Genomic DNA, 25,148 nt, shown 5'->3' with positions numbered 1-25,148 from the left:
AGCAGCAATGGTATTCTCTCTTTCTTTATAATACATCTGTGTTTATGTGCAAATAAGCGTGCTTATGACCAAAAGTGTATGGGAGCACAAATGTGACTAGTTTCAGGAAACTAGGAGTATGTTGCATGTCACTACTTCACAGGAGAGGCATTTGAACATGAACATTTAAATTTTTTATCAAAATGCTTTTTTTGTGCAGAAATGCCTTTCCTGTGCCTTAATAACAAACTTGTTTGCCATCTGTAAATATGAATAAATTACAAGCCTAGTTGGTTTAGCCACGGGAAAAGGCAGGAACCTTCCCGCTAGCCATGATTGGCTGAGATAATGGATGGGCTGGACATGCCGAGAGTGTGACGCCCTGATCTGTTTCACCTGTCCTTGTGATTGTCTCCACCCCCTCCAGGTGTAGCTTATTTTCCCCAGTGTATTTATCCCCGTGTTTCCTGTCTCTCTGTGCCAGTTCGTCTTGTCTGTTTCAAGTCAACCAGCGTGTTTTTCCCGTGCTCCTGCTTTTGCTATTCTCTCTTTTGCTAGTCCTCCTGGTTTTGACCCTTTCCTGTTTTCTGGACTCTAAACCCGCCTGCCTGACCAGTCTGCCTGCCATGACCTCGAGCCTGCCTGCCACTCTGTACCTCCTGGACTCTGATCTGGTTTTGACCCTTTGCCTGTCCATGACTATTCTCTTGCCTACCCTTTTTGGAACTAATAAATATCAAACACTCAAACCATCTGCCTCCCGTGTCTGCATCTGGGTCTGGCCCTGAGCTCTTATAGAGAGATGAGTATGTAGCCATGTAGCATGCTTCTGTCTATAACATGAGCTGCTCAGTATGTGTAGGTAATCCTTTCTACCACAGCTTTTTTGAAAGATATCATAAAAAACTGCAGAAGTATTGCTACTGCTCTCCACTGTCTGGAGGACGATCGTGCCATGCTGACTCTCTCTGACTCTGAAAATGAATCAGACGATGAGGAAATCCCTGATTTAGATAAAAACATTTTAATTGAACCAGACATTGTAGAGTCTTCAGAAACAGCGATCAACAATGTTGTTGTCACGGAAGAAGTTGAATGCCCGGTGGTAGTGGAGTATGATTGCTATGGAGATGGAGTAAATTCTAGCGTTTGATTGCAAATATGCAGCGGGAGTCGAAAAGAGAACACAGAAAGCTGTTGTATAAAACACCTGTCTCCGGATTACATCTTCAAACTAAGGGCAACCATGGCAACGGTGACAGAGAGGGAGAAGCGTTCATCCATGTATACGGGTAAGAAAGTCTAGCTAGATACATTCAGATATTATACATTTCAAATTTAGTCAGAATGTCATTTTCATTTTAAGTTAAAGCGTAGTGTTAGCTAGCTAGCTAACGTTAGCTGGCTGGCTCACTAGCTAACGTTACGTGTATGATCTGTGTAATATTATTATTTGTATCTCCGAAATCTATTTGCATTGCTAGTTATAACCTAATGTTAGCTAGCTAGCTAACATTGAACCTAGTTGGTTAGCTTTAGCTACCTGGAGATTCATGCATGGTGGCTAGCTATGACAATCAGTTTGTATTGCTAGTAGTATGGGTTGGGATTATTGCTGCGTTCAAAAACTGGGGACTCGGAAATTTCAGACTTCCGACTTCAGTGTGTTCAAGACAACTGGGGAGGCAGGTGCCTCTTTCTAGAGCCCTGACTTTTTGACCTGAAGATCACTGACGTCATGATTTCACCTTGTATTTTTCCAAGTTCTCAGTTGTCTGGGAACTTACTCACTCTGTTTAGCACATGGACTCACATGTGAATCCTTAAAGAGATGGGTGGGGCTAAGGCTTAAGAGGTTGTGAATGATCCTGAATGGGTTTAGACAAAGAAGAGCTCTCTAGTAGGTGTACCAAAACATTCAAGAGCCATTTTCTCAAAAGTGGGGTTACAAGTTTATCAACTTTCAAAGCAAAATTACTTTCCCATTGTTCCTCAACTGTAGTGTATTATCTATAACTTTCGCACTCTGAATCTCTACTTTTATCCAATGTAAAAAACACAATTTCAAATTTTGCTACATAGAATCAAATCGGTCCCAAATGTTTGTCATGTAGAAAGAGAGAGTGCGTGTGTGTGTCTGTGTGTGTGTGTTACCTTTGGGGCTGAGCGGCTCTCCCTCCAGATAGAAGGCACCGTGGCGTAGCGCCACCTCTTGGAGAATGATGCCAAAGCTGTAGACGTCTCCCTTCTGTGTGCCACATGGAGGTGGTCTCTCCAACCTCAGCAGCTCTGGGGCCATCCACAGCTTCCCTACACACATAGATGGATAAATTGACTAAAAGCATAATCAATTTGCCTACAGGCACTGATCTAAGGTCAGTTTCGTATTTCACCCTCTTAAGGATTTGATCAGGTTAAGCTGATCCTAGATCTGTGTCTAAAGGGCAATTTCCTGCAGAGCCAGGTGACTAACGGGCATAGTAAGCATGGGCGTCGTCTGTGTTGCTCTCGGTGCGGAAGCTGGACAGGCCGTAGTCAGTGATCTTCAGCACAAAGCGGTTATCCACCACGCAGTTGGACGACTTCAGGTTGCCGTGGGAGACGATGACACTGTTGTGGAGGAAAGCCATGCCCTGGTAAGGAGAAGAGGAGGGAGGTAGGGATAGAGGGTAAAATGTAGAAAGAGAAGAGAAAGGGATAGTCAAAAGGAGAGATTAGATATAAATGAGTTATTTATATTCAGCTTTAGTCTAAAAATGTTTGGCAAAGCATATGGACGTTCACTTGAATGATGCAAATGTGTTATCTGAAGTCAATTGAAGCTGACATATGGAAAGATAAGCAGGAGAGTGTGTAGAGCAGTGGTTACCTTGACAATGTCATTGATTAAAGAGTATCTGAACATCCAATCCAGTGTGATGCTCTCGTTTTCCATGATGTCCTGAAGGATGAAACACACACCCATGCGTACACACACACACACACACACACACACACACACACACACACACACACACACACACACACACACACACACACACACACACACACACACACACACACACACACACACACACACACACACACACACACACACCATTTAGACAAGGAAAATGTTTCCTAAAGACTTGTAATGGGTCAGTGGACTATCTTATAGTGGAGATGTGGTGAAGGGTGGCTACCTGTAGGCTACCCCGAGGACAGTACTCTGTGATGATGCAGATGTTGGGGGGGTCGATGCAGGCTCCGATGAAGCGGGTCAGGTGCTCATTCTGAATATCACGCATCTGGAGAGGGAAGGAAAGGAGGACACCATGTGTTTTACACATTTAGGGACAGCGCTATTCTCTGATGCACATATGCTTTCTGGAGAATACACACGTCACACTACAACCTCATGAGGACTCACATGTTTCAGTTCAAACAGCACGTTTCTGGTGAGCTCAATGCGTTTTCTGTTGATGTATTTGATGGCCACAATATTCGCCTGAAAGACAGAGAAAACATTATGCATTCAATCCACTTGACATTAAAAGGTTACTTTCTTTCATGCACACATGCACACACACACGCACACCCTACTTACCTTGTAGTAGCCTGTCTTGGCAAATACCTGAAAGTTTCCATCTCCTGTTAATAGGGAGCCGTAGTTGGAGCCCCTCTGTAAATAAAGCGAAAGGTGGGATGGGATCAGTTTTGTGCAAGACTGTGTGTATTGTGAAATGTGTGTGTTGTTGCAAGCGTGCATGTGAGTGTGGACTCACCAGGGACAGAGTGAGCTTGCTGCCTGCGCTTCGCAGCACTTTCTCCATGTTGCTCATCTGAATATCCTCCCAGGAGACTCTCCACAGCTGAGCCACCAGCTCATTTTCAAGCTTCAGCTTCCTGTGTGTGCGAAAGAGAGAGAGAGAGAGATGATAAGATTGCTCTTTTAGATATGTGAACAATGCTATAAATGTAATAACATAAAACTCTTCCCGCAGATTCTAGGCCCTGTGCATACTTGCTGATTGAGCGTGAACTGGCCTGTCTACACTCACCTGTATATGAAGACAGTAATGGTGAGGATGATGATAATGATGAAGAACACCACAATTGTTACCATCTGGTGGATTGTGATGGTTCCTGGAAAAAGAGACAGGGGAAACATTTTTATGGTCCCCTGGTTTCCTTCAATACAGCCACTGCATGACAGTGTAAAGTCAGTCATCGTAAGCCGTTTTGACTGGTTATGACTACTATAACTTCTGCTACATCATGCAAACTAAGACATTTTATGGGGGGGCAGTGTATACAAAAGTGAGTGAGAGACAGACGGAGTCCACTGACGTGCGAGGCAGGCTGGGTTGTCGTTCTTGAAGCCACAGACGGGCACATCTAAAGGAGCAGCGCCCCCTGGCCACTGGATGTCCATCCCAGGCAAGGCCCGCAGCTTCTTCTGAGAGCCGTTGTACACCAACACAATCTGGCAAGGAACACAGTATAACTTACTATTACATGTCTAATGTTATAGACAAATAACATACCACACATTGATTGAATGTATTAGATCATTTAAAGCAGTAGGCTGTTCCAGCCGGAGACAACATTACATAATTAAACATTTTAGAGGATAAAAACAGAATAAAGCCAGAAGGCTTATTTCCATTTTGGTCCTCTTAAACAGTGAGATGGCAGGCTGGCAAGATTGACACATTATTCTCAATGCAATGCATTAGCATAGGGTGATAATGGGAGACGACTTTCAATGAGCCACTAATCAGCCCAGAGACTTGACACTCACCCCCTCACACTGGGTGAAAAGCATCCACTCTCTCTCCCTTATCACACACACACATAAACACACACACACACACACACATAAACACACACATAAACACACACACGCACGCACACACACACGCACACACACACGCACGTACTCGCACATCCACACATGTACAGTTGAAGTCAGAAGTTTACATACACCTTAGCCAAATACATTTAAACTCAGTTTTTCACAATTCCTGACATTTAATCAGAGTAAAAATTCCCTGTCTTAGGTCAGTTAGGATCTCCACTTTATTTTAAGAATGTGAAATGTCAGAATAATAGTAGAGAAATATTATTTCAGCTTTTATTTCTTTCATCACAATCCCAGTGGGTCAGAAGTTTACATACACTCAATTCGTATTTGGTAGTATTGCCTTTAAATTGTTTAACTTGGGTCAAACATTTCGGGTAGCCTTCCACAAGCTTCCCACAATAAGTTGGGTGAATTTTGGCCCATTCGTCCTGACAGAGCTGGTGTAACTGAGTTAGGTTTATAGGCCTCCTTGCTCGCACACACTTTTTCAGTTCTGCCCACAAATTTTCTATAGGATTGAGGTCAGGTCTTTGTGATGGCCACTCCAATACCTTGACTTTGTTGTCCTTAAGCCATTTTGCCAAAACTTTGGAAGTATGCTTGGGGTCATTGTCCATTTGGAAGACCCATTTGCGACCAAGCTTTAACTTCCTGACTGATGTCTTGAGATGTTGCTTCAATATATCCACATAATTTTCCTCCCTCATGATGCCATCTATTTTGTGAAGTGCACCAGACCCTCCTGCAGCAAGGCACCCCCACAACATGATGCTGCCACCCCCGTGCTTCACGGTTGGGATGGTGTTCTTCGGCTTGCAAGCATCCCCCTTTTTCCACTAAACATAACGATGGTCATTATGACCAAACAGTTCTATTTTTGTTTCATCAGACCAGAGGACATTTCTCCTAAAAGTATGATCTTTGTCCCCATCTGCAGTTGCAAACCGTAGTCTGGCTTTTTTATGGCAGTTTTGGAGCAGTGGCTTCTTCCTTGCTGAGCGGCCTTTCAGTTCTTGTCGATATAGGACTCGTTTTACTGTGGATATAGATACTTTGTACCTGTGTCCTCCAGCATCTTCACAAGGTCCTTTGAAGTTTTTCTGGGATTGATTTGCACTTTTCGCACCAAAGTACATTCATCTCTAGGAGACAGAATGCGTCTCCTTCCTGAGCGGTATGACGGCTGCGTGGTCCCATGGTGTTTATACTTGCGATCTATTGTTTGTACAGATGAACGTGGTACCTTCAGGAGTTTGGAAATTGCTCCCAAGGATGAACCAGACTTGTGGAGGTCTACAATTTTTTTTCTGAGGTCTTGGTTGATTTCTTTTGATTTTCCCATGATGTCAAGCAAAGAAGCACTGAGTTTGAAGGTAGGCCTTGAAATACATCCACAGGTACACCTGCAATTGACTATCAGAAGCTTCTAAAGCCATGACATTTTTTTCATTCAAGCTGTTTAAAGGCACAGTCAACTTAGTGCATGTAAACTTCTGACCCACTGGAATTGTGATACAGTGAATTATAAGTGAAATAATCTGTCTGAAAACAATTGTTGGAAAAATTACTTGTGTCATGCACAAAGTAGATGTCCTAACCGACTTGCCAAAACTAGTTTGTTAACAAGAAATTTGTGGAGTGGTTGAAAAACAAGTTTTAATGAATCCAACCTAAGTTTATGTAAACTTCCGACTTCAACTGTACATGTACATACTCTAGATCTCGCTGGATCAGTTGGTCATTAACCTCAGTGGCTTGCCACCAATTAATATTTATCATTCTGTCATTACATAAGAGAAACACATTGGCACCCATCTCCAAAACACACAGAGACTGTGTACACAGGCAGGCAGCTTCATGAGCACTGGCAGAATGAAAGAGATGAGGAGCCTTAGTTTACGAGAGAGAGAGCGCGCGAGAGAGCGAGAGAGAAAGAGTGAGAGAGAGAGTGAGAGTGAGAGTAAGTGAGTGAGATGTGTGTGTGTTCAGTACCTGGAAAATACTGGTGTTGGTGTCAGTCATGTCCCAGAGAGCGAAGTCTGTCTCTCTGTCCCCATTCTCATCTATCTGCACCAGGCCTGTTACACCTGTTGAGAGGACCAGAAGGAGAAGAGCCAAAGGGAGGTAGAGGAGTCAGACAATATTTAAAGGGACCAAATTAATGTTATCTTACACTAATATCCAGTTCAGGGATGAAAATAATCATCAAAGCACTCAGCGGGTAACAGTAATTATTACAAATTATTACTGTCGTTACGAAACAAGAGCAGATTTACATTTGAGGTTGTCCCTATTAGCTGACACCGGAAAAAAATCTCAACCATTGTGCAAGTTAGAACACCCATAACAACATCTCAAACGTAAAAAATAAACAGCCATAACTATCAAAACAAACATTGGTCATGACAACAATTTCACTTAAAATGATGGTGTTGGAGATACACAGATGCAAACACAAACAGTATAAGTTGGTACACCCTAGGTCCACCCAAAAGTATTCATCCATAATCACAGTAATATAGCTGGGCTATCTTGCTAATAAATCTAGTAGATGGCCATCTTGTATAACATTACTTTCATTTCCGGCTAAGACAACAGCCCAGGGTTGGTTTGGAGGTGCAGATAATAGCCTGAGAGCCATTCCATATTGAGTGTGAATGGAAAGAGGTGTCTATAGGGAGAAATTACATGACAGGCGATGCCATTACCGGCATGGAAATGTCCAATCCAAATGGGGTTATCCTAGTAATAAAGAAATATACAGGCGTCATCCCTCTAATCAGAGGAGAGAGGGCCTGAGAGATGTGCTATGATATGGAACGGATTATCGGCTAGAGGGACATGCAGAAGATAGGGTAGCATGCACGCGTGCACAAACGCACATACTCAAGAACACACACTTTCCCACAGACGTTATTGCCCTACTCACACACACAAACAGGCGGGCAGTGGTTAGAGAATGATTAACCTTGTGGTTGGTCTGGGAAAATGACATTTGGCCAGCGTCTGCATGGGGGGCTGCATGGTGTTTGGTTGTCTGGGATAGGTTAAGGTGTGGAAGTAAGGGGAGTGGAGTCATGATTTAGTACCTATTTAATAGAACATTATACACTTAACATTGACCAATGAGTCATGTGGGTGATGTCATCACGACTTCCAAGAATTGGGAGTAGCACTTCTTTGGGGGATGGTCCCTGGCTGGTCTGTCTGTGTTAAGGCAAACTAGGTATGGGAAGTATATAAAATAATGGAGACACATTTACAGTAAAAAATGTAGCCTTTAAATGAAATCAAATTGTATTTGTCACATGCGCCGAATACAACAGGTGTAGTAGACCTTACAGTAAAATGCTTACTTACAAGCCCTTAACCAACGATGCAGTTTTAAGTAAATACCCCAAAAAATTAAATTAAGAAAAAAGAGATAAGAAAAACAAATAATTAAAGAGCAGCAGTGAATAACAATAGCGTGGCTATATACAGGGGGTACCGGTACAGAGTGTAACGCTCGTCGTGGGTGGAAGAAGAGGAGGACCAATGCGCAGCGTGGTAAGTGTCCATATTGTTTTAATAAGAAAACTGAACACTGAACAAAAACAATAAAACGACAAACGAACAGTCCTGTACGGTGAAGCAAAAACACAGAACAGAAAATAATCACCCACAACACACAATGACAAACAGGCTACCTAAATATGGCTCCCAATCAGAGACAATGACTGACACCTGCCTCTGATTGAGAACCATATTAGGCCCAACACATAGAAATCTACCAACAGAACAAAACATAGAAAAACAACATAGAATGCCCACCCCAACTCACGCCCTGACCAAACTAAAATAAAGACATAAAAAAGGAACTAAGGTCAGAACGTGACACAGAGTCAATGTGTCAATGTGCGGGGGCACCGGTGTCGAGGTAATTGAGATAATTATGTACATGCAGGTAGGGTTGTTAAAGTGGCTATGCATAGTCTGGGTAGCTATTTGATTAGCTGTTCAGGAGTCTTATGGCTTGGGGGAAAAAGCTGTTTAGAAGCCTCTTGAACCTAGACTTGGCGCTTGCGGTCGGAGGCAGAGCAGTTGCCATACCAGGCAATGATGCAACCCGTCAGGATGCTCTCGATGGTGCAGCTGTAAAATCTTTTGAGGATCTGAGGACCCATGCCAAATATTTTCTCCTGAGGGGGAATAGGTTTGGTTGTGCCCTCTTCACGACTGTCTTGGTGCGCTTGACCCCATGTTAGTTTGTTGTTGATGTGGACGCCAAGGAACTTGAAGCTCTCAACCTGCTCCACTACAGCCCCGTCAATGAGAATGGGGGTGTGCTCGGTCCTCTTTTTCCTGTGGTCCACAATCATCTCCTTTGTCTTGATCATGTTGAGGGAGAGGTTGTTGTCCTTGCACCACATGTTCAGGTTTCTGACCTCCTCCCTTTAGGCTGTCTCATCGTTGTCAGTGATCAGGCCTACCACTGTTGTGTCATCAGCAAACTTAATGATGGTGTTGCAGTTGTGCCTTGCCATGCAGCCATGAGTGAACAGGGAGTACAGGAGGGGACTGAGCATGCACCCCTGAGGGGCCCCCGTGTTGAGGATCAGCGTGGCGGATGTGTTGTTACCTACCCTTACCACCTGGGGCGGCCCGTCAGGAAGTCTAGGACCCAGTTGCAGAGGGAGCTGTTTAGTCCCAGGGTCCTTTAACCATCCCTCTGTCCGTCCATGTATCCATCCCTCCACCCATCAATTTTTCTTAGCCTCACAAACCTTTTACTGCTGTCTTACTCTTTATTAATAACTCTTTTATAATTCTTAGACCTTGAATGGAAATGGTGGGGGGAGGGCTGAATTTAGTGGACTGCAGTGATGGAGGCTCAGTCCACCAGAGCTGTATTAGTCTGGTAGTGCTGACAGACTTTAATTGTGCTGCAAAAAACAGAGCCGGGGGGGGGGGGGGGGGGGATTTGCACAATGTGCTAGCAATCAGAGCAGGCATTCAGAGTGGGTGGAGAAAGGTGGCACATTGTGAGCTACAGTACAGCGCAGTAGCTTGACAGCTAGTGTGTTAGTTTGGTAAATTATAACTACCTGTATGCTTTCTTAAAAAGTTCAAATGGACTGTAGTGATGTAAAGTCATGAGTGATGCGTATTGGAAGTACAGTATATCACATGAAGGCTGTATTGCCAAAACATGCGGTTTTCAATAATGAAGAAGCAAGTTCTATACATCTTCCACTGTCCTCCTAGAGTGTCTGAATCTCTCTCACCCATCCAGGCCCATTAGTTAATGGAACAGAAGCCAGAGAGAAAAGCAGCTGTAACCTGATCCTTCCATCTTGACATCCTCCCTCTCTCTATGTATAAGGTCTATACTGGCTGCCTATCTTTATGTACTGTATATACAGTATCTTGGTACATTATGTAAATTCATATATCATCAACAACAGTAAAACATCCTGTTTGTCTCATCTTATTCCCCTCACTGTTCAAATCCTTGTAATTACCTAAACTAAAACGGGAATCAGTTTCCCCTCTGCGCCTTTCCAAGTATGTTTGATTTGCACAGCAGTGTGACCCTGATGGAGGAAGTTAACATCTGATTGAAAAAACATTGCATGACCCGTTCCGTACTGACGGCTAACCTGGGGGAGATGTCACCAGGCACATGCTCCTGGGCTGCCTATTCCTAAATCAGGTGTCAACTCCCTCCATCCAAGACTGCACAACGCACATCGTTTTAGTCTGGTCCTCTTTTTGTTGGGGTATAACAAGAAGATCTCGCAGTCAAACAAAAGATTCCAGAAACATATTGACAAGGTAGAAATAAAGGTAGAGTGTCTGAAAGAAAATGTCCATGAAAAAGCCAGAGGTGAGTCCATATTAGTGGCATGTTGTGGTTTTTAGGCTTCTGGTCGATAAATGCACAAGGCAACTGTCAAGGCATTTGAAAAGGGCGGGGACAGAGGGGGGACTAGCAACACAATGCAGGTTGTCGCAGTGCGCCCCTAGACATTAATGAAACCTACAATCAAACACTTCTCTAATTCAGGGCATAACTGGAAAGTACTTTGACTTTAAATCTGGAGAAAGCACTTATGAATAACAACAACCGTTAACAAAGTGCACAGTGGAAGTGTCACTGCACCATTTGATATTCCACCAAGTCACAGTGTAGTTTATGGATATGTATGGTGCCAACCAGGTGATTACAATCCCTAGCTGCTGTGAAGCCATGAGAGCAGCTGCTGATAGAGCTCCATTAGAGCCACATAAACAGCCTTTGTTCTTATCTACAGAGTGAACACATGGGAATAGGTGATATATTGTGTATTTATTATCACTGCTGCTAAACGTGGGAGCACTCCTGTCACATATAGTATATGCAAATATTGACCTTATTGTACACTCACTGTAGTGTGATATGATATTGCAGCTCTACATCAGCTAGACCAGGAGGTTAACTTGCAGGCTGTTTTCTGTTCACTCTACTTAGTTGTCTGATGTCTGAAAACACAGGCTTGGAATTTTGGCCTTGCATTGGAGAAGAATGTGATTACTTTTGTCGAAAAATTAATCGGTTAATTATAATTATTTTTTGGAATGCTTTTAATGCCTCCCCACAAGCACCTCTCCTTGAAATAATTGCATTTACTGTGAGAAATAACTATGGCATTATTCTACCCAGGCAGACGTGAAATAGTTTGCCAGTCTGCAAACCACCTGCAGCTTATGTCCCTGGATCAAAGTGTGTTCTGCATACACACAGTTTAAGTCGGAAGTTTACATACAATTAGGTTGGAGTCATTAAAACTCGTTTTTCAACCACTCCACAAATGTCTTGTTAACAAACTATAGTTTTGGCAAGTCGGTTAGGACATTTACTTTATGCATGACACAAGTAATTTTTCCAACAACTGTTTACAAACAGATTATTTCACTTATAATTCACTGTATCACAACTCCAGTAGGTCATAAGTTTACATAAACTAAATTGACTGTGCCTTTAAACAGCTTGGAAAATTCCAGAAAATGATGTCATGGCTTTAGAAGCTTTTGATAGGCTAAAGTGCCTCTTTGCTTGACATCATGGGAAAATCAAAAGAAATCCGCCAAGACCTCAGAAAAACATTGTAGACCTCCACAAGTCTGGTTCATCCTTGGGAGCAATTTCCAAACGCCTGAAGGTACCACGTTCATCTGTACAAACAATAGATCGCAAGTATAAACACCATGGGACCACACAGCCGTCATACCGCTCAGGAAGGAGACGCATTCTGTCTCCTAGAGATGAACGTACTTTGGTGCGAAAAGTGCAAATCAATCCCAGAAAAACAGCAAAGGACCTTGTGAAGATGCTGGAGGACACAGGTACAAAAGTATCTATATCCACAGTAAAACGAGTCCTATATCGACAAGACCTGAAAGGCCGCTCAGCAAGGAAGAAGCCACTGCTCCAAAACTGCCATAAAAATGCCAGACTACGGTTTGCAACTGCACATGGGGACAAAGATCATACTTTTAGGAGAAATGTCCTCTGGTCTGATAAAACAAAAATATAACTGTTTGGTCATAATGACCATCGTTATGTTTGGTGGAAAAAGGGGGATGCTTGCAAGCCGAAGAACACCATCCCAACCGTGAAGCACGGGGGTGGCAGCATCATGTTGTGGGGGTGCTTTGCTGCAGGAGGGTCTGGTGCACCTCACAAAATAGATGGCATCATGAGGGAGGAAAATTATGTGGATATATTGAAGCAACATCTCAAGACATCAGTCAGGAAGTTAAAGCTTGGTCGCAAATGGGTCTTCCAAATGGACAATGACCCCAAGCATGCTTCCAAAGTTGTGGCAAAATGGCTTAAGGACAACAAAGTCAAGGTATTGGAGTGGTCATCACAAAGCCCTGACCTCAATCCTATAGAAAATTTGTGGGCAGAACTGAAAAAGCGTGTGCAAGCAAGGAGGCCTACAAACCTGACTCAGTTACACCAGCTCTGTCAAAATTCACCCAACTTATTGTGGGAAGCTTGTGGAAGGCTACCCAAAATGTTTGACCCTGTCACGCCCTGACTTAAGAGAGCCTTTTATTCTCTAATTTGGTTAGGTCGGGGTGTGACTAGGGTGGGTACTCTAGTTTTTGTATTTCTATGTTGGCCTGGTATGGTTCCCAATCAGAGGCAGCTGTCTATCGTTGTCTCTGATTGGGGATCATATTTAGACAGCCTTTTCCCACTGGGTTTTTGTGGGATCTTGTTTATGTATTGTTGCTTGTGAGCACTGCATAGCTTCACGTTCGTTTTGTTCTGTATTGTTTTGGTGAGTTTAATTTATTAAACATGTGGAACTCTACGCACGCTGCGCCTTGGTCCATTTATTCTACAGACGATCGTGACAGAAGATCCCACCACCCCAGGACCAAGCAGCGTGCCCAGGAGGAGCAGGTATCCTGGGCTTGGGAGGAGATCTAGGAGTTAAGGACATCCTGGACTTTGGAGGAAGTAATTGCAGGAGACAAAAGCCTGCCATGGAAGCAGGCGGAAGCAGCGAAGGAGGGACAGCGACGACACCGGGGTTCGCTGCCACGACGTAGGCCCAAGAAGCAGCCTCAAAAAAAATTTTTTGGGGGGGCACACGGGGTGGTCACACGGGGTGGTCGGCGGAGCCGAGGTGTGAACCAGAGCCAGTCCACTCGTGGTGGTCGGCGGAGCCGAGGGGTGAACCAGAGCCAGTCTGGGAGAGGAAGGTGAACTTGGAGGGAAGTGAAGGGAGTGAATCAGAGACAGTCAGTGAATTGATGGGGAAATTGGAGGAGAGAGTTATGAGAGAGCTGTTGTGTTGGTGCATGAGGCACGACATTCGCCCTAAGGAGCGTGTCCTCAGTTTAATGCCACCTGAGTCAGCTCTCCGTACTCGTCCTGAAGAGCGTGCTAGCCGTCTGGTGAAGACTGTACCGGCTCCACGCACCAGGTCTCTAGTACGCCTCCCCAGCCCGGTACGTCCTGTGCCAGCTCCCCGCACTTGCCGTGCGAAGGTTGTCATCTGTCCAGGACACGTTGTGCCAGCTCTACACTCCAGACCTCCAGTGCGCCTCCACAACCACAGTCGCTGGAGGCTCTGGACCGCGGACCGTCGCTGGAGGCTCTGGACCGCGGACCGTCTCAGGAGGCTCAGGATCGCGGACCGTCTCAGGAGGTTCCGGACCGTGGACCGTCTCAGGAGGTTCCGGACCGTGGACCGTCTCAGGAGGTTCCGGACCGTGGACCGTCTCAGGAGGTTTCGGACCGTGGACCGTCTCAGGAGGTTCCGGACTGTGGACCGTCTCAGGAGGTTTCGGACCGTGGACCGTCTCAGGAGGTTTCGGACCGTGGACCGTCTCAGGAGGTTCCGGACTGTGGACCGTCTCAGGAGGTTCCGGACTGTGGACCGTCTCAGGAGGTTTCGGACTGTGGACCGTCTCAGGAGGTTCCGGACTGTGGACCGTATCAGGAGGTTCCGGACTGTTGCCGGAAGCTCTGGACTGTCGAGGCACACTGGAGGCCTGATGCGTGGGACCGGGCTGATGACACGCACCTCAGGGCGAGTGCGCGGAGGAGGCACAGAACGTAAAGGACTGTGGAGGCGCACTGGAGGCCTGATGCGTGGGACTGGTACAGGTGGCACCGGGCTGATGACACGCACCTCAGGGCGAGTGCGGGGAGGAGGCACAGGACGTACATGACTGGGGACACGCACTTCAGGGAGAGTGCGAGGAGCAGGCACAGGACGTACCTGACTGGGAAGGCACACTTGAGGGAGAGTGCGAGGAGCAGGCACAGGACGTACTGGGCTGTGGAGGCGCACTGGAGGCCTGATGCGTGGGACCGGTACAGGTGGCACCGGGCTGATGACACGCACCTCAGGGCGAGTGCGGGGAGGAGGCACAGGACTTACCTGACTGGGGACACGCACTTCAGGGAGAGTGCGAGGAGCAGGCACAGGACGTACCTGACTGGAGACACGCACTTCAGGGAGAGTGCGAGGAGCAGGCACAGGACATACCTGACTGGGAAGGCGCACTTGAGGGAAAGTGCGAGGAGCAGGCACAGGAAGTACTGGGCTGTGGAGGCGCACTGGAGACCTGGTGCGTAGAGCTGGCACAGATAGTGCCGGAACGATGACACACTCCGCACGGTGAGTGCGGGGAGCTAGCACAGGACGTACTGGGCTGTGGAGGCGCACTGGAGACCTGGTGCGTAGAACCGGCCCACATGGTACCGGATAAATGACACGCTCCTCAGGACGAGTATAGGAAGCTGGCACAGGTGGCATCGGACAGCTAACACGCTCCTCAGGACGAATGCCGTGCATACTACGCCAAACCAATAGCTCTCTCGCTTCACTCTCCTCCAATTTGTCCAACAACTCCTCGAAGTTCTCTAACTCTCCCCTCCGTTCACTCTCCTCCAATTTGTCCAATAACTCCTCGGTCTCACACCTCAACTTCGCCGACCACCCGGTGTGCCCCCCCCAAAAAATATTTTGAGGCGGCTTCTTTGGCTTGCGTCGTGGCCGCGAACCCCGGCGTTGTCGCTCTCCTTCCTTCACCGCTTGCGTCTGCTTCCATGGAAGGCTTTCGTCTCCTGCCATTATCTCCTCCCAAGTCCAGGATGTCTTTACCTCCTTGATATCCTCCCAGGCCCAGGATACCTGTTCCTCCTGTCCACACTGCTTGGTCCGTTTGTGGTGGGATCTTCTGTCACGCTCGTCATTATGAATGGACCAAGGTGCAGCGTGGTAGGCGTACATTTTCCTTTATTAAATGAACACCGAACAAAAACAACAAAATGCCAAACGAAACGTGAAGCAAATAATAGTGCAGACATGCAACTATCCATAGACAAGATCCCACAAAGCACAAAGGGGAAATGGCTGCCTAAATATGATCCCCAATCAGAGACAACGATCAACAGCTGCCTCTGATTGGGAACCATAACAGGCCAACATCGACATATAAACACCTAGATGACCCACCCTAAATCACACCCCGACCTAACCAACATAGAGAATAAAAGCTCTCTATGGTCAGGGCGTGACAACTGCATAGCTTCACGTTCGTTTTGTTCTGTATTGTTTTGGTGAGTTTCATTTATTAAACATGTGGAACTCTACGCACGCTGCGCCTTGGTCCATTTATTCTACAGACGATCGTGACAGACCCAAGTTAAACAATTTAAAGGCAATGCTACCAAATACTAATTGAGTGTATGTAAACTTCTGACCCACTGGGAATGTGATGAAAGAAATAAAGCTGAAATAAATAATTCTCTCTACTATTATTCTGACATTTCACATTCTTAAAATAAAGTGGTGATCCTAACTGACCTAAGACAGGGAATATGTACTAGAATTAAATGTCAGGAATTGTGAAAAACTGAGTTTAAATGTATTTGGCTAAGGTGTATGTAAACTTCTGACTTCAACTGTAACAGCCCCAGCCTAACAGACTAAGGATGGCACACACCTGTTGTCATGTCCAAAAATGTACAGCAATCTATGTGTTTACTTTGATTACCTTGAACCTTATCACATCAGTCAACAACAGTCAATAAATAAACATAGTTGTTTCATGAAATATATAGGTAACTAAGGATGGAAAAATGTACTATTCTAGGACTTACTTATGAATAATGTATAGTATTCATTATTCATCTAGACTCATCATGGGATTTTTTCTTAGCCTCTGATGGAGGGATAGGGAGTATGGGAGGGAGAGAGAGAAAGAGAGAGAGAGAAAGAAATAGAGAGCAAGACCTCTAGTTATGAATGACATGAAAGGGTCTCTTTCGCTAAATGCTATTAGACTAAGATCTGTAGGGTCTCTGTCAATCCTTTTTACAGGCACTCCGTTGCCCACTAATAGCATTGACAAGATTCTCCAGTTACCAAAGACTTCTGGAACAATGGGGGCCTACCATGTACCATGTACCATGTAGCTGTAGAGTTTCCGTACACATGAAGAACCAAAGGGCACAAGCACAAGAGTGCTTCATTCTTTCTCTCTGTTCCTATCCCCCTCTGCCCACTTGTCTGCCTGTCTCCTTTCTACAGTGCACTCTACACTCCAGCCCTGTGCTCCACTGTGGCTCGGATGACAAGGCTTCAGATTCACACAGCTCATTATCAGGTCGACCCAGGCCAGACCTTCCATTGGAAATACCAGCTGCCTAAGTGACCAGGGCCACTGCACAGAAGACAGAGAAAAAGGACAATGAGTGATGGATGGTAGGGAGAGAAAGGGAAAAGAGAAGGAGGTGGAGACAGATGGACAGAGAGAGATAGAGGGATGAGCGGAGGGTGGAGGCTGACGTCATAGGGACATTGAGGGAGATGGCTCCTGCTGACACGGCCACGGGAGCTCTGGTTTCACCTGATTAGATTACTCTCCTATTTTGGGGATTTCCTCTTTTCTTACAGGGGGACTTTTTGTAACATGACAGCCAAAAGAGAAATTAGATCTTTCCATGGCAAAGGACAGAGAGTTTAGAGGACACAGAGAGGTCATGTAGGAGAGGAGAAGAGGGTAAAATAAGAGTTCGGGAGGATAAGACACATTGAGACAGGAAAAATATGACAGAGCAGTGAAGTGAGGAGGAACACCTTGATAAGACAGAGAAAATATGGACAGATTGGTGGAGGAAGAAGGAAAAAGAGGAAGGCAGATCCCGTGGGATGGAATTAGAGAACTGTTCACAGAGGAGAGGATTGAGAGCAGAGGAGAGGAGCGCTAGACCAGGAAATAATGAGATGAGAAGAAGGTGTGAAGGAATGACAATGAGTAAGGACAATGACTGATAGAAAAGATAGGGAGACTGGCATTAACAAGCTGGTGTACACAGCAGGACATCCACCTCTGACACTGAAATATTATTTTCACACACTTTCACAAGTTTACAACGTACAATTACTCATGAGTCATATACTGTAGTTTAAACGCTGAAGTCAAGTTTCAGATGAAGGTTTGTATTTCACTAGACCAACTTAAAGCTGTCTTCACTTTCTAACAAAACATAACACAGAATATAACTAAAAAGCACTGAATCGGAAGCATAACAATGAACTAAAGCTACCAAACAGCTTACGTTTCAATATGCAACGGTGTGGGCAAAAATAATAAAAGAAGCGTTGTCCTCGCATGCAACCAAACAAACCCCTCAGCATTTCAATGCCTATGTTCGGATGGGCTAACAGAATCAGTGTGAGGAGACTCCATCTGTTCTTGGCTGCTGCCCGCTCTGCCCTCCCACTGTCTGTCTGAAGTGTTCATCTCTGTTGTTTGTGTGCTCTGGTCCAACTCATAGTGATTGAGGAGAGAAGGATGGACATTTGTAAAGAGAGGTCAGCCAAGGAGATTAAAGGAAAAAGAGGGCGCAGGCGGGTAGTAATGGAGGACAGATGGAGGGAATAAAAGGGAAATAGGGAAGCAGAGTGAAAGAGGGAAGGATAGAGGAGTGCAGAGCAAACAACCTGGGTACTTACCTGAGATGGATGGAGGGATAACTTATGTCCCTGATGACTTATGTCACCTCCTCAAGTATGTGTACTCTTCCAATGATTCAACGTATTTGTTTTTGCTGTTACCTTTGACTTGGTGTCAAGCGCCTTTCACTGTCTCCTGTGACCTCACACATAATCTGACTCTCTGACCCTTGGACTCTGTGACCAACCAAACAAACATCAGATCAACAGCCCAACCCTTCAAATTCCCTTCAAGTCCCAATAAACAGAGGTTGCTATGACTTGGCATCTGTCTTCAGGTCCCTCACAACGGACTGTGACTGGGACAGAAGGGGTGATGACATTCTGCTACAAGCTTTGAGACCACCATCTTCTATATCGGCCATTAATAATGTCAAACACTAGTGCAAACCCACAAGTCTGGGTAAACACACGTAACCTTATGGCTTAGTCAGTGAGGTGTGTGTGTTTGGGGGGAGTGGGGTACTGGCACACAAAACACAATGGAGGCCTTCCTCAGAAAGTAAAATGGTGATTAAATGATTTAATTTAGAAATGTTCAGCAAGGGGACTACCTCCTCCAGAATGCATAACACAGGGGACACAAAAATAATTTGATGTTTTGTGGTCATAAAGATGTTCTTTAATGGATTAATTCGCTTTTAAAAGACAATGATGTCACCAGATTGACTCAGCTAGTGACATTCCATTAAGAGATACCAAGGACTCTGTGCTAAATTCCTTTTTCCTTCCTTTTTTTACTGAACTGGACACAATTAAATTCATTTGAATGGATTTGAGGGCCACATTCATTTGCAGTGTCCGGGAATGTGTTTGCTCGAAGTCTAACGTGAAGATGAATTTTCTTCCGCTACAGACCTTGGCTTGACTACAAACCAGCTGCCAGCGGAGATGAAGAAGGCTGTTCAATAACAATGTTGTTCAATAACAATGTTGGCATTTTTTGTTTCTTTTTGACGCTATTTCTTTCTTTTCCAAGATCTTGCAGAGACATGGAGAGGAAACATCTGCCTCTCTTCAAAAGGCCAAATGACACAACCATGGCCCGCTAATTGATCCTTTCCATTTAATATTTTCCCTGCTTTGAGGAGATTTCTGTTTTTGGCAAAACTTCCCCACAAAGGACATGTCCACAGTTATAAAGCCTATTCCCACCTTATAACATCTAACATAAATGGTATCTACAGTGTAAACCAGTGGAGGCTCCTCAGAAGAGGAATGGGAGGACCATGCTCCTCAGTGAATTTCATAAAAATAAAAATAGTGAAACATTTAAAAAGCTATCCTTTATAGACTACATATATTCGCATGTCACCAAATAATTGATAAAAATACACTGTTTTGCAATGAAGGTCTCAACATCACTCTGTAGGGTAGCATTGTCATTGGTGTAGAGAGGAGTAGGCAGGAGGCAGTCGAAGGTTTAGAACTACTGAATTTATTTAAGCACCATAGATCAAAGCGGGACAAAACCCAAACGCTGTTGTGCTCAAAATATATCTTCACAAACAAAAATATAAAGTACTCTGGAAATAGTAGGAGAGATTCCTCTCAGGAAAACAAGTAACATTTACAATGAAAGATAAAGACAAATGGCAGAGGGTGTACCTGCCCTCCAGGACACCTACACCACCCGATGTCACAGGAAGGCCATAAAGATCATCAAGGACAACAACCACCCGAGCCACTGCCTGTTCACCCCGCTATCATCCAGAAGGCGAGGTCAGTACAGGTGCATCAAAGCAGGGACCAAAAGACTGAAAGACAGCTTCTATCTCAAGGCCATCAGACTGTTAAACAGCCACCACTAACATCGAGTGGCTGCTGCCAACATACTGACTTAACTCCAGCTCACTTTAATAATGGAAATTGATCAAAAATGTATCACTAGCCACTTTAAACAATGCCACTTAATATAATGTATATGTATATACTGTACTCGATACCATCTACTGCATCTTGCCTATGCCGTTCTGTACCATCACTCATTCATATATCTTTATGTACATATTCTTTATCCCTTTACACTTGTGTGTATAAGGTAGTAGTTGTGGAATTGTTAGGTTAGATTACTCGTTGGTTATTACTGCATTGTCGGAACTAGAAGCACAAGCATTTCGCTACACTCGCATTAACATCTGCTAACCATGTGTATGTGACAAATAAAATTTGATTTGATTTGATATATACAGTGATAGAGTGGGGATTGGAACCAGGTGTGTGTAATGATGACGAGACAAGTCCGGGGTTGATGAGTGAAGCGCGTTTGCCAGCAGTAGGTTCGGCAGCAGCTAGAAGGCCGGCGACGCCGAACGCCTGAGCTGGACAAGAGGGCGAGCCAAAGTGAAGGCTGGTGTGACAAGCACCATGGTGTAGCTGGAGGACAACTAGTTTCAGTCCTCCTCTGGGTACATTGACTTCAATACAAAACCTAGGAGGCTGGTGGTTCTTACCCCCTTACATAGACTTACACAGAAATGTTGTCAACTTCCGGAGGATGTCGTCCAACCTATCAGAGCTCTTGCAGCATGAACTGACATGTTGTCCACCCAATCAAAGGATCAGATAATGAATCTAGTACTGAAAGTATAAGCTACAGCTAGCTAGCACTGCAGTGTTTAAAATGTGGTGAGTAGTTGATTCAAAGAGAGAGAAAGACAATAGTTGAACCGTTTTGAACAAATACATTTCTTAAAAAATGAAGGAGAAGCAAGAGAGAGAGCGAGAGAGAGAGCTAGCTATATTTCTTATTTGTTTACCTTTCACTTACTTAGCTAGCCAATGCAGCTAACTAGTTTAACCTACTCAAACACCAGGCTCAGAGAGGGATGCTATGTTATCTAGCTGGCTATGGCTATCCCACACTGGAACTCTTCCAAGTCAAGGTAAGCTTTTGGTTTTAATAATTTATTGCTAACTGTACACTGTACTGCATGATTGTAGCGGGTTTACTAAGGCGTTAGTTCTAGTGGTTATGTTGTCTTGACGTTAGCGAATATGGTGACAATGATGTAGGCTCTGTGTAGCGGTTAGCAGCGCAAAGATGCGATAAGGAATAATCCAACGATCAAAGGGATCATGCTGTATGTATGTGGCTGCTATGAAAGTGAATTGTGTTTGTGGTGATCAGGAGTGTATTCATTCCGCCGATTCTGCTGAAAAACGCTTCTTAAACATTTACATTTACATTTAAGTCATTTAGCAGACGCTCTTATCCAGAGCGACTTACAAATTGGTGCATTCGAAAGCAAATGGACATAATTGGTGCATTCGAAACAGGAATAAACATACCTGAATTTGTCCAACAGAAACTCTCGCTTGCAACTGTTGGACTAATGATTACACCCGAGATCAGCTAGAGAGGCAAGATTGTCTGTCACATTGATTACAAACATTTCTCTCGACCTGTGTGTGCACCTAAGTTGTAAACTTTCATTCATAGGCTAGGTTGTAGCAACCTCAAGATGGGTATAGGGAAAATTTGAGTATCATGTAGTAGCCTAAACCTATCAATGTTACATTGAGCTGGTTGAATGGAATATGAATGACAGTCATCTAATGTGCTTTAATAGAAATACGGCCATGCTCATTAAAAAAAAGAATCGCCCTCCCTCATGTTAAAAGGCACTGACCGCCACTGGTGTAAACCTACACTATACTGTATATACAATAATGGTGGATTCGGCTATTTCAGCCAGACCTGTTGATGACAGCTGTATAAAATCGAGCACACTGCCATGCAATCTCCATAGACAAACATTGGCAGTAGAATGGCCTTACTAAAGAGCTCAGTGACTTTCAACGTGGCACTGTCATAGGATGCCACCTTTCCAACAAGTCAGTTCGTCAAATTTCTTCCCTGCTAGAGCTGCCCCAGTCAACTGTAAGTGCTGTTATTGTGAAGTGGATACTTCCAGGAGCAACAACGACTCAGCTGCGAAGTGGAAGACCACACAAGCACACAGAACGGGACCGGTGAGAGCTGAAGCGCATAGCGCGTAAAAATCCTCTGTCCTTAGTTGCAACACTCACGACCAAGTTCCAAACTGCCTCTGGAAGCAATGTCAGCACAAGAACTGTTCGTTGGCAGCTTAATGAAATGGGTTTCCATGGCCGAGAGCGGCCATGCCGATTAATCGGTCGACCTCTACTTTCAACTTTGTGGCAAAAGTTCGGGGAAGGCCCTTTCCTGTTTCAGCATGACAACGCATGCCCCCGTGCACAAAGCAAGGTCCATACATAAATGGTTTGTCGGGATTGGTGTGGAAGAACTTAACTGGCCTGCACAGAGCCCTGACCTCAACACCATCAAACACCTTTGGGATGAATTGGAACGCCGACCGTGAGCCAGGTCCAATGCCCAACCTCAATAGTGCTCATGGCTAAATGGAAGCAAGTCTCTGCAACAATGTTCATAATCTATTGGAAAGCCTTCCAATAAGAGTGGAGGCTGTTACAGCAGCAAAGGGGGACCAACTCCATATTAATGCCTATGATTTTTTTTTTTGAGTAGGTGTCCACGAGTAGGTGTCCACATACTTTTGGTAATGTAGTGTACATGTCCAGCAGGCATTTGAGAGCCATATGACTTCTTATGGCCTGCAACTAAATCAATGTCTTGTCTTGAAGAGCTCTTGAGGAGGTGTACATCTCATTTTAAAGACACAAAGCAATGGGGAGTATTGTTATATCGTGCTGGTTCTCTCTCATTCTGCCACAAATCACTCAATAATTAATCTACAGAGAAATTGCAAGGAAGACATTGAATGTGTTGTTGTTACAGAACTACCTCCTCAAAGGTGGAAACTGACAAGAGATCGTAAGCCAGAGCTCAGAGTTAATCCAGTGACATGGAACATTTTGTCTTCACACAAATCTTTTGAAATTGTCTCTGTGACAAAAAGCAGACCACTGTAGTTACCAGAGACAGAGCACAGAGCTAGTGCTAGACTGAAAACATATTCACACATGTTCCAAAAAAAAAACTAGAACCTTTCGGACCCCTGATTCAATGGAATAAAGATCCAGGTTATGAACTGAGGTGCGTGTAGTGGACTGACCGTTGTAGGTGCGGTTCCACATCCTCCTGGTTACGGTTTTCCCCACAGGTCTGTCCTCTGGCGAGGTCATGGTCTCGTTCAGGGCGTGTGTGTACAGCATCAGCCCGTCGTAGAACCCTCCGGAGATTATGTTCATCTGCAGGGAAGCAAGAGGAAATTGTAGAAAAGTTATTAAATCTATCACCTATTTTTTATGAGATCGCTTAGATCAACCATACCACACATGTATCTATTTCCCTCATCCAATAGATATTATTTTCTATAATTAGAAATCTACTGCGTAGGTCTAGCTACAGTTGAAGTTGGAATTTTACATACACTTAGGTTGGAGTCATTAAAACGCGATTTTCAACCACTTCACAAATGTCTTGTTAACAAACTATAGTTTTGCCAAGTCAGTTAGGACATCTACTTTGTGCACGACCCAAGTAATTTTTCCAACAATTGTTTACAGACAGATTATTTCACTGTATCACAATTCCAGTGGGTCAGAAGTTTACATACACTAAGTTGACTGTGCCTTTAAACAGCTTGGACAATTCCAGAAAATGATGTCATGGCTTTAGAAGCTTCGACAAATCAAATGCCTGAAGGTACCACGTCCATCTGTACAAACAATAGTACACAAGTATAAACACCATGGGACCACGCAGCCGTCATACAGCTCAGGAAAGAGACGCGTTCTGTCTCTTAGAGATGAACGTACTTTGGTGCGAAAAGTGCAAATCAATCCCAGAACAACAGCAAAGGACCTTGTGAAGATGCTGGAGGACACAGGTACAAAAGTATCTATACCCACAGTAAAACGAGTCCTATATCGACAAGACCTGAAAGGACGCACAGCAAGGAAGAAGCCACTGCTCCAAAACCGCCATAAAAAAGCCAGACTACGGTTTGCAACTGCACATGGGGACAAAGATCATACTTTTAGTAGAAATGTCCTCTGGTCTGATAAAACAAAAATAGAACTGTTTGGTCATAATGACCATCATTATGTTTGGAGGAAAAAGCGGGAGGCTTGTAAGCCGAAGAACACCATCCCAACCGTGAAGCACGGGAGTGGCAGCATCATGTTGTGGGGGTGCTTTGCTGCAGGAGGGACTGGTGCACTTCACAAAATAGATGGCATCATGAGGTAGGAAAATTGTGTGGTTTTATTGAAGCAACATCTAAAGACATCAGTCAGGAAGTTAAAGCTTGGTCGCAAATCGTTCTTCCAAATGGACAATGACCGCAAGCATACTTCCAAAGTTGTGGCAAAATGGCTTAAGGACAACAAAGTCAAGCTATTGGAGTGGCCATCACAAAGCCCTGACCTCAATCCTATAGAAAATGTGTGGGCAAAACTGAAAAAGCGTGTGCGAGCAAGGAGGCGTACAAACCTGACTCAGTTACACCAGCTCTGTTAGGAGGAATGTGCCAAAATTCACCCAACTTATTGTGGGAAGCTTGTGGAAGGCTCCCCGAAATGTTTGACCCAAGTTAAACAATTTAAAGGCAATGCTACCAAATACTAATTGAGTGTATGTAAACTTCTGACCCACTGGGAATGTGATGAAAGAAATAAAAGCTTAAATAAATCATTCTCTCTACTATTATTCTGACATTTCACATTCTTAAAATAAAGTGGTGTGTCACGGCCGTTAAAAGAAGAGGACCAAGGTGCAGCGTGGTAAGCGTACATTTTCTCTTTATTTGGAAAAAAAGACACCTAACAAAACAACGAACACTACAAAAACAAACCGTGAA

At 44.5% G+C, this 25,148-nt stretch overlaps 1 protein-coding gene across 1 annotated transcript in view; it reads right to left on the bottom strand.

Annotated features, from left to right (window-relative positions):
* The window catches only part of LOC139573617 (atrial natriuretic peptide receptor 1-like), a 62,806-nt gene that overhangs the window by 12,672 nt on the left and 24,986 nt on the right, over nt 1-25,148 (bottom strand). Inside the window, exons 5-15 of the mRNA XM_071397272.1 lie at nt 23,400-23,535; nt 6,818-6,912; nt 4,309-4,444; nt 4,020-4,104; nt 3,744-3,864; nt 3,566-3,640; nt 3,389-3,466; nt 3,162-3,266; nt 2,849-2,920; nt 2,453-2,612; nt 2,134-2,289 (exon numbers count right to left, since the gene is read on the bottom strand). Coding sequence (XP_071253373.1) covers nt 2,134-2,289; nt 2,453-2,612; nt 2,849-2,920; nt 3,162-3,266; nt 3,389-3,466; nt 3,566-3,640; nt 3,744-3,864; nt 4,020-4,104; nt 4,309-4,444; nt 6,818-6,912; nt 23,400-23,535 — 1,219 coding nt within the window. The remainder of the gene's footprint in view (nt 1-2,133; nt 2,290-2,452; nt 2,613-2,848; nt 2,921-3,161; nt 3,267-3,388; nt 3,467-3,565; nt 3,641-3,743; nt 3,865-4,019; nt 4,105-4,308; nt 4,445-6,817; nt 6,913-23,399; nt 23,536-25,148) is intronic.

Source organism: Salvelinus alpinus, chromosome 4 (assembly GCF_045679555.1).
Source record: "Salvelinus alpinus chromosome 4, SLU_Salpinus.1, whole genome shotgun sequence".
Classification (NCBI taxonomy): domain Eukaryota; kingdom Metazoa; phylum Chordata; class Actinopteri; order Salmoniformes; family Salmonidae; genus Salvelinus; species Salvelinus alpinus.
Note: the sequence above shows the minus strand (reverse complement) of the source record. Positions and strands in the feature narration are given on the sequence as shown.